Source organism: Tasmannia lanceolata, unplaced genomic scaffold, assembly GCF_043159265.1.
Source record: "Tasmannia lanceolata isolate RefF3 unplaced genomic scaffold, GAP_Taslan_0.1 ptg000006l, whole genome shotgun sequence".
In the NCBI taxonomy this organism is placed as follows: domain Eukaryota; kingdom Viridiplantae; phylum Streptophyta; class Magnoliopsida; order Canellales; family Winteraceae; genus Tasmannia; species Tasmannia lanceolata.
The window spans coordinates 39,367,501-39,377,808 of NW_027518683.1; the positions used below are offsets into that span (position 1 = coordinate 39,367,501).

The window sequence follows — 10,308 nt, forward strand, 5'->3', positions numbered from 1 at the left end:
TGTGTATCACTATCAACATGCGTTTTTAAACAATCATAAACTAGCATGCATCTAGATGGAATGTTATATGGCCTAATTGAAGCATGTGCCTCATTTCCTTGCAAACAGGGCACTCATTTCAGTTCTCATTTACTCTCTAATCTCCTACCAATATGTAGCTGCAATATTTTGGTTCGTACATATGACTTGTGTTTGCATATGTGAGTAGCTTGTCTAACAAAAACTTTCTTAAGTTGCGTCCCAGTTTTGTCCATATGTGGCTATGTGCCGGTCATAGATTCGATTGGGTTGCTTAGTTACAGGTTCAATTGAGTACTTTTCAGAATGTTCAATATTTTCGACTTAGAAACACACACACACACACACACACACACACTTTCCCATGTGCATGGTCAAGGTGAAGACTGAAGTTGTTTCTCCTTTGTGGTTACCAAGCTCTGCATACAGACACACACAGCTTATGAGTTAAATAATCCATGTTTCTGTTTCATCTTGTCTTCTGTTTTTTCGTTTACCGTGCTTAGAATTAGTTGGAATAAACAAAATTGGTTAAAAATTCAATTTAGTTTCTCCTTTTTAACTTTCTTTAACTTTTTCCTCGTAATATATAATATACATGCAGACATTTGTTTTTAAACATTTGACCTTTTATCTTAGCCCCACTAATATATTAATAATTAGTAATAAGTGGGTTCCATTGTTTTATTGTTATTAAGCTCTCTGCGTAAGCACCCATAATATATAACTCATTACTATGCATGCGGGCCTACCGTTATTGATCTCTAATGATGTGCTCCTATTTCTTTTGCAAATGACATGCATTCAAAAGAGATGAATATCTTTGTTCGATAAAGCTTTCCTTTTCATATTTGTTGTACCAAACGACGAAAACAGTTTCCCCAAAAAGTAAAGGAAAAGAAAAGGCTTTTCCATAGTGGAAAGACCTTTCCTATTGACAAAACAGGCCCTAATTGAATCGCAGTTGCATGCTTCTCCATTATTTTCTTCCGAGATTAAAAAGTTGTGGAGGTTTGATACATACATACATACATACATATATTAATAGGCGTAGTGTTTTGGTGAGGAATAAGATTTCATTTTATCTTTTTATCACATTTCTTTGCAAATTGCATTTTTTCCTTTTTGCAAATTGCATTACTCAATAAATATGGTCTGCCGAAATGTTGATTCTGTTGATGTTAACCTGAGAATTCAATTCTACAAAGATTGTAGGGGCTATGAACTTCCTATTGCTTTCATTTGTTTGTATTTTCAAGTCATACAGTGGATTTGTCTTTGTCGAATCTCCTATGTTTTCTGTTGTAATCGGTAGATTGTCTGTTTCTTTATCCTGTTGATGATTACCTTACCATTCTGCCTTGTCAGTGGTTCTGAATATCTTCATATATTATTTACAGAACTTTATATAGCGAATAAACTACTCTAGTCTTGACAAGGAAAAATGGGAGGAGGATTCAGAGTTCTGCATCTTGTAAGACCATTTCTCTCCATCTTGCCGGAAGTGCAGAGTGCTGATCGCAAGGTTCCATTCAGGGAGAAGGTTATCTATACCGTTATCTCTCTTTTCATCTTTCTTGTCTGCAGCCAGCTCCCCCTTTATGGCATACACTCGACAACTGGTGCCGATCCATTTTATTGGATGCGTGTTATTCTCGCATCGAACCGTGGGACTGTAATGGAGCTCGGAATTACCCCCATTGTGACATCTGGGCTGGTAATGCAACTCTTGGCAGGGTCTAAGATCATCGAAGTTGACAACAGCGTTCGTGAGGACCGTGCCCTGTTGTAAGTATTTGTGTACTAGATTTAATTTTTTAGTAACTGGTGCTTTTTTTTTCATTTGAATATTATAATTGATGCTTTTTTATTCATTTTCTGTTGAACTTAGATATGTTTGTTGCTCTAATGGTGTCAGCTGTTATGGCTACTGTCTGTTTGGGACATCATGCTTTTCTTTTTGAATATTTGCGAAATGCTAAGGAAATTCATGGGAATGAATATAAATGGAGCAGTTAGCTAGTTTGACTAAATTATAATTATGGACAGATCAGAGGCTGTTTGTTTATCAGTTGATTTGGAGCAATGATGGTTATCTAGTAGAACAAGAAATGTAAAGGAAAATCATGGGAATAAATATAAATGGATCAGTTATTACTTTACCAGCACATATTTCTATATAGCTGATGATTTATATTTAGGTAATGTAATTTTGTGATGGTTAAATAATAAATTCCTGGTCCTTAAATGGATCAGTTATTACTTTGGCCAGTACATATTTCTTTACAACTGATGATTATATTCCTAAAAAATTAGTAGATTACCTATTTTTTGCATGAATCTCATCATTGTTCCTATACAAGATAGAATGGTGATTAGATGTGGGGCCCACCTGCTCTGGTTTCTTAGCATGTGATGAGATGCAGTGGCCGTCACATCTCATCCTGTTGACGCAGAATGAGCTTCCTTTTTCATGCCCACTGGATACTTCCTCGGTTAACTAATTCAGAAGTTAAAAAGGATAATACTGACTTAACCCTTTTTTTATTTTCGGTACAATTCACCTCATGGTGGCTTTTTGGCATTCTGAAAGCATACTTACACTTAACTTGGTTAATTGTGGCCCTTTTATTTTTCTGCTCAATCGTTTCATGCTGAAGGTACATATGTTTAACCTAAAGCCTTTAGCATTTTGGATTCAAAGTACGTGTTTTATCAAGTGCTGAAAACCAAATTGACTGTTGCTATTTTGTGAGAAGAGTTCTATTTTTGTTAGTTGGAGTTTCTAAATGCATGTAGGAAAATGATACGTGCAAAATGTGCTATGATTGTTCGGATGGTCAATACTCAATAGAAATCCATATTTTCCTGTTTTAACATTATTGGTCTATTTGATTGACATCTCTCTATTTTCCCCAGAAATGGTGCACAAAAGTTACTGGGTATCCTTATTGCTATTGGTGAGGCAGTTGCATATGTCCTATCTGGGATGTACGGCAGTGTCAGTCAACTTGGAACTGGGAATGCTATTCTCATAATTCTCCAACTTTGCTTTGCTGGTCTTATTGTCATATGCTTAGATGAACTCCTCCAAAAAGGATATGGTCTTGGTTCTGGCATTTCTCTATTCATTGCGACCAATATCTGGTAAGTTAGAATTTTCTGTCTTTCCCTCCGGCTATTTAATTACATAGGTCAAGTACCCAAATGTTTGATTGTGCTTTGCAGTGAAAATATAATTTGGAAAGCTTTCAGCCCCACGACTATCAACACCGGGCGAGGGGCTGAATTTGAAGGTGCCGTTATTGCCTTATTCCATCTGCTTATAACTCGAACAGATAAAGTCCGTGCCCTTCGGGAGGCTTTCTACCGGCAAAACTTACCAAACGTGACAAATTTGCTTGCTACGGTTCTGGTCTTCCTTATTGTGATTTACTTCCAAGGATTCCGCGTTGTTTTGCCTGTGAGATCGAAGAACGCCCGTGGGCAGCAAGGCTCTTATCCAATTAAACTGTTCTACACCTCCAACATGCCTATCATTCTACAATCTGCACTTGTTTCAAATCTTTATTTTATTTCACAGGTATGGGACCTTTATATAGTTGTAGGTGGACAGTGGAATGGCATACATGTTGTTTTACTTTACCTAATGGAAAATCTAAACCTATTCATTTCTGGTGTAGTTGCTATACAGGAGATACTCTGGAAATTTTCTAGTAAATCTGCTTGGTAAATGGAAAGAATCTGAATATTCAGGGGGTCAGTTCATCCCTGTTGGCGGCATTGCATATTATATTACAGCACCATCAAGGTGATTAAGTATTCCCTTTTCTCTCTGTTATCTTTGCTGTCTATACCATCATGTTCTTTTCGCCGTGTACGATTACATATTTTACATGTTCCAGTTTAGCTTCTTTCTTTGTTGTAATCTTTTGTTTCTACATTTTTTTTCATCTACCTATAGTGATTATGTTTGGGGATCCTCTTTCTTTCAGCCTGGCAGATATGGCAGCCAATCCATTCCATGCACTATTCTATATTGTATTTATGCTCTCTGCTTGTGCCCTGTTCTCAAAAACTTGGATAGAAGTGTCTGGATCTTCAGCTAGGGATGTGGCTAAACAGCTCAAGGTACATTATATTTGATTTTTTTTTCAAGTTATCTACATTCTATTTTGCTACATGATGAAGCAATGCTGTCTTGGTTTGGACACCCTCTAAGAACCATGTTTGAAGTTTGGTTTTTTGAAAATTGGCCATCCAAATCTTTGAACATCGTATTTTCAATTAATTTGTGAGATCGTCAATGGTTCATTCTTGTCAAACTTGAAATCGATGGGTTGATTTCTGAGTCAAGTTTGACGTCAATAAAAGTAATATTGGTGCAAGAGTCTGTCTGCCTTCTAGATAAATAGCTTTCAAAATTTAAGCTTGTATATGGATTTCCTGGGAATTAGTGGATGTTTTTCATTGATATCTTTGTTGGGACATCTTGTAGTCATTGGCGGCCTCCATATCAACTATCAATGTCTTTTGCTTATAAGGGCACAATAAGTTTGTGGATATAGTAATTTTTCTGTTTGTAACAGCTCACAAGCATCTGCCTAGTAGGCATGGTGTTGATGTTAAAAGATGTGTAGGTTTCTGTAGGGGTTCCATGCAAAAGCAAATAGTCCCACATCGGATAAGTGAAATGGATGGGGATGGGTTATACGGGAATGGGCACCCTCGCTCTAACGGCTAGCTTTTAGGGGGTGAGTTCTACCCTATTAAATTTCCTACAACTGGTATCAGCAGTAACCCCATTTGCCTCCGAGGGCGGAAATGTCCCTCAGGGAAGATCTCAGAAACCCCGGTGTGGTATCTCGGGGTTCCCACGTTGCCGCCGTGTGGAGGAGTGAGATTGTCCACGTTGCTTCCGCATGAAGGGGGAGATTGTTGGGGTTCCATAGAAAAGCAAATAGTCCCACATCGGATAAGTGAAATGGATGGGGATGGGTTATAAGGGAATGGGCATCCTCCCTCTAACGGCTAGCTTGTAGGGGTGAGTTCTACCCTGTTAAATTCCCTACAGTTTCAATTGCTTGTTTAGTATGAATCAGATGGAAGGGGATAAATCGAAAAGGTGGTCGGGGGACTGGTTCTGCTCTTTTTGCAATTACTGTAACTTCAAATGGCGGAGTAGATGCAGATGCTCTCAGCAAAAGAAAATGACATTCCCCCCTCCAACCAAATCCTCACATGATAGAAGCCGTTCAGAATCATACCGGGGGGGGATGGGATTTTAAATGGAGAGCTAAGGAAGGCGACCTGGGGACCGGTTTTGTCTCTCCTGTGATTATCTCAACTTTAAGTGGCGGGATAAATGTCGTTGGTTTTGGCAGGATAGAAATTTCGTAATCTCTGTTAATCCAACAACTTCACCGGCTTTTGATAGTAATGAGGGCAACCAATGGCCTGATTCTGAGGAAATCTCCTCACATGCTGAAGGAGGGATCCCATCATTATCTATCTCAGGTAAGGAAGTGGAAGTGCGAACGAATACCCTAAAGGCTTGTCTGATAGGGAGGAAAAAAGATAACAATGGGACCTTAGAGAGGACCTTTGGTTTTGGGCAAAAAATTCTGGAACACCCCATCCCTTCATTGCCCCTGCATCCTGGTGCAGAAGGAAGTCCTCTTTATGTTCAAATTGGAGGAGTAGGCCTTAAAGATCCTAACCAAGGGATTTGAGGCGTGGGGAAATCAATTACTCTCTTTCTCTCTCTCTCTCTCTCTCTCTCTCTGCTTGGAGTAGGGATTGTGTTCAAGGTGCGGAAGCCCTCTGGGTCAACTTTTATGGTAATCTGCTACATGCATGGGCCACTTCAATGGTGGACGCTTTAGGGAGCCTCTTTGGTAAGGTCTTGGAGACGAAGATGGAAGGGAGTCACCAACAATGTATGAGTTTTGTGTCGGCCAAAGTCCTAGCCCCCCGATGGAAGCTATCTGGCTCCTTTGTTAAAATCCGGATCTCAGACCATTACTATACCATTGGAATCAAAATCCAAGAGTTAGCCGGGGATTGTTCTCCTAATTATGGGGCCTCCCCTACCTTAAATTCGAGGGGGTGGTTGCTTTCATCGGTCGAAGCTAATCTGGATCCCTCTATTTTGGGAAATTCTTCGGTGCCACCTGATGAGTGCCTCCCAGAGTTTCAGGGCTGGCTTTCCGGTGAACCCTTGAGGCCCTTTCTTTTGAATTCAAATTTTAATTTCGATCAATCAAAATCAAAAGGCATCTTTGTGCAGGGCGCAGTCCCCAAGAATTGTCTGTCTTCGCTGTCCCTTGGGCCTGCTGGATGCCCTTTGGGATCTGTGAACAAGAATTTTGGTCAAACCCGCCCGTTATCTGCTGGGTCTGGTTCTAAAAGGAATGGCCTTCCTGCTCCCAAAAGAATCCCCCCCCCCCCCCCACCCAAGAAAAAAAGGGACCTCGGTTGGTAAAATTCCAGAAGCTAGGAAAATTTTGGAAACTTTTAAACCTAGGGCTTCTAGTCTGGGCCCTTAAAACTCATGCCCCGGAAGCCTAACTCTCAAGGAAAATTCTTTAAAAGGAAGCTGGAGAAATCCACAAAATCTATTCCAGTGGTGATGAAGGAGAAACAATTCAGCTGGATTTCATACTGTCATAATCCCTCCCTCCCTCCCTCTGCCCAGGGTTTGTGCTGCCTAAGGATGAGTAATCAGTTGTTCCCCTATAGATTCTGCCCATGATGAAGCTAGATGGCTTGGGGGAATGGGGGTCCCAGTTGATAGTAATCCAAATGGGGTTTGGGTGATTTCTGGTTGACATCTTCTCAGTTGAAGAAGGATATCGGAAAAAGGTGCTTTAAGCGTGCAACAGAAGGATCCTTTACATCATTGTTTTTGGGGGTTGTGGAGATGGCGCCATTCTCGATAAATATCTAACATTGTCATTTGGTGTGGAAAAGTAAAATCCCGACATGACTAGGATAATAAAACCCAATAAGCCTTTGCGTTTTGAGTATAGTATTTATTATATGTCTATTACCAAGTAGAGGAAGTTGTAAAGATTTCTTTTTGATTTGGGCTAGAGGGTATGAACTCGTAGGCTATATAAATATTGTATTTCAAATGGAACTCTTCATACACGATAGTAGATTAGGGGATTGGTCATTGGCCACAATTAGGCGGTGACCCTTCTGTAAAGGGGCTGTAAAGGGGCTAGGGGAGACCATTGGGATCCCTCTGGAGATTTGGATTTAGGCCTTCTTTTGAACAAGTGCTCTCATATTTAGATAGCCAGGAATGGAACAACAAAGCGACACGCAGCAAGGCTCATCTTCCTTCTCCTCGTGCTCCATTGGTCGGAAAAGGAAGGTATCCATGGAAATCTTCGCGTTGGAAAAGATTCTCTACAAGATGAAAACGATGATATATGATGAAGAGAGGGCTTCTATAAATGACCCGACCCACAAGGAGGTCTCGAGAGATCTCCTTAGGAAGCAGTGGAAATTATTTAAGGAGGCCCAAGACTATCCTTGGACTTTCCACCGCCTATTTGGGTCAGCTAAGGTTAAGGACACCTCCTCGCCTTTGCATAAACACCTTTTTTTCAATTTCATCCTGAATGAGGAGAGGAATTTGAGGAAGCGACGATGGGAAGCTAATAGGGTGGTGGGTATCCAACTGGTGGAAGAAAGGATTGCCAGTAGAAAGAGTCCTGGCTTTATGGATGACCCCTTCACAGACATGCAGGATTATCAAATCCAGCACCTTTTGGGGGAGTTGGAGAAGTGCTCTTCGTAGGGGAGAAACTCCTTGCAGGTATACCCAGGAACTATTTGTGGAAAAAGAGTGGCCTTGCTAACTTTCTAGAGGTTTTAGAACACAAGCTTTTTGGTGGCTCTTTATGAATGGCATGAGAGGTAGATAATGGAGAAGGTACTTATGGTCGAAATGGGGAATGTTATGGGATAGAGGAATATTTTGGGAACCTGGTGTCACTTCCCAGGCCATCTTTGTTGTAGTTATCTGGGACTTTTGGTCCCTTCTTTATGTATATATGGTTGAAATAAAAATACAATTGGTCATTTTTTTTATATATTTTTTTTAAATTGCTTGTTTAGTAGATTGGCAGTATTAGTTTGCCTCTGGGTTGAGTTTTATGAAGTACTGTTTAAACACTCCAAGTTGATTATTGACTCGCCTGTGAATGAATATAGCCCTACAAAGTCAATAAAAAAACTCCTCTGGTTTGTCCGACTTGATAAAGGATTGACTCCTCTATTGGAATTTTCACTGAATAATTCTACCATCTGCAAACTGAATAGTTTCTTTGACAAGATGCTTGATGGGATTGGCTCTTCTCCGTGTTCCATCGTGTTCATCGATCCGCAAACTCAGATGTGGATACGTTAGCTAGAGGAGTCGTCTCTAAAGAAGTCTTAGCCCTGTTTGATGCCGATCCGTAATCTCGGTCCTTATATTAATATAATATTTGGCTGCCATTCAAAATAAATAAATAAATAAATAAAAATTTACCATCTGCAACACCCTTGGGCCTCTTCTAGTCTGGGAATATTGTAATTCATTAGAAAGGTATTTTGTTGTCATATTTTGTCAATTTGTTCATATCTACCTAACTGTTTCCGCAGGAGCAACAAATGGTGATGCCTGGTCACCGAGAGTCAAATTTACAGAAGGAACTAAACCGCTACATACCCACAGCTGCGGCATTTGGGGGCATATGCATCGGCGCATTGACGGTGTTAGCGGATTTCATGGGGGCGATCGGTTCGGGGACTGGGATTCTGCTTGCGGTAACGATCATATATCAGTATTTCGAGACATTTGAGAAGGAGAGAGCCAGTGAGCTTGGCTTCTTTGGTCTCTGAGCTCAAAACGCTTTCATTTTCTTATAGTTATGGTGGCGGTGCCAATGAGCTCCCTGGCAGTTTTGGGGTGAGCCTCTAGATTTACAAGTAAAAGTCTCTGGTTTCTAACTTCACATGGTAGAAGTAGAAGTTCTTGAAAAAGCTTATGAAGCACAATAGACTAGAAAACACTTTTGCTTTTCGAATTGCCTGTTACTAGTACTGCTTTTTACCTTTTCACTGTTATTATAGAACTTGGTCTTGAATTTTGGTTATCAACTGTCTTGGTTTAGCATTTGTAATGGATTTTGTTACGGTCGTCTCTTGCTAAGAAATTTGTTTAAGAAGGAAAAGAATACTTTTCAACAGAATAAACGGACATTTCCTCCATCTCTCACTGAGGAAACCACAAACATGCATATGATATCAGTGGTAGTACTATGGAGATTTGTCAATTCTAAATATATTGAACTTGAATGCATGGATTTCTATTACAGAATGTGTTCAATCAAGAGAGACAATAAGAAGAAATGCAATAAATGAAATAGGAAACTTTGGAGATGCAACCTTTGATTACATGGATTATTTAGCCCATGATTTTACACTGGAGTAGCAGCCCCTTCGGAAAATTAGGGCGGGCACTGGGGAACCTTGTCCCATTCGCTATCATATGGTGCATTTGACAAGAGAAATCAAAAAATCTTTGAGAACAAAGAAAAATTGGGCGAATACTGATAGAGATCAAGATCGATTTGGTGGTTTGGGTGAAAGATGAGCACGTATTAACACCCTATTCCACATCGGACATCCTTCGCCATTGGTGATCAATCATCTGGGAGAGAAAAGTTAAAGACCGCCCCCCTTTGATGGGTCCCCCCACTGGTTGGTTGCTTAAAACTTAATTTTGATGGTAGTGCGAGAGGGAAACCTGGCCTGCCGGGATAGGAGGGCTGATCCATGATTCAAAAGGGAGGAGGTGGATGAGTTTTTCGGCTCCTATTGGCTTTTGCAATTCACATGAAGTGAATTCTAAAGCGCGGGTTATGGGGAATTCATTCTATCCCTTGATAGTGGTAGGGGACTTTTCCAACGTTATATCATGGGCTAAGGAATCGGCATAAGGCTTGTGGAAGTTGGCCAGCATCATAAAGGAGGTCCAAGATTACTGCAGAGTTATCTGCCCAACTTTCTCACAGATGCTCAGATCAGCTAACGAGGAAGCGGATAAGCTTGCTAGGGAGGGAGTGGAAAAGTTGGATATGGTAGTCATAATTACAAATATTAGGTAGTGGGTTGGATATTTTTTCTTTCTGCAAGTTGAGTAAGCGATAGCTCACGCAAACGCTATTGAAAGTGAAGTTCAGTAGCCAGAGAGAGAGAGAGAGAGAGAGAGAGAGAGAGAGAGAGAGAGAG

General features: G+C 40.4%; 1 protein-coding gene across 1 annotated transcript in view; it reads left to right on the plus strand.

The window, feature by feature from the left end:
• LOC143880288 (uncharacterized) overlaps positions 1 to 9,209 on the plus strand; it is a 15,848-nt gene extending 6,639 nt beyond the window's left edge. Inside the window, exons 2-7 of the mRNA XM_077383141.1 lie at positions 1,419 to 1,806; positions 2,938 to 3,165; positions 3,247 to 3,601; positions 3,702 to 3,829; positions 4,014 to 4,149; positions 8,677 to 9,209. Coding sequence (XP_077239256.1) covers positions 1,463 to 1,806; positions 2,938 to 3,165; positions 3,247 to 3,601; positions 3,702 to 3,829; positions 4,014 to 4,149; positions 8,677 to 8,916 — 1,431 coding nt within the window. The 5' untranslated portion in view covers positions 1,419 to 1,462 and the 3' untranslated portion in view covers positions 8,917 to 9,209. The remainder of the gene's footprint in view (positions 1 to 1,418; positions 1,807 to 2,937; positions 3,166 to 3,246; positions 3,602 to 3,701; positions 3,830 to 4,013; positions 4,150 to 8,676) is intronic.
• The last annotated feature ends 1,099 nt before the right edge of the window (positions 9,210 to 10,308 follow it).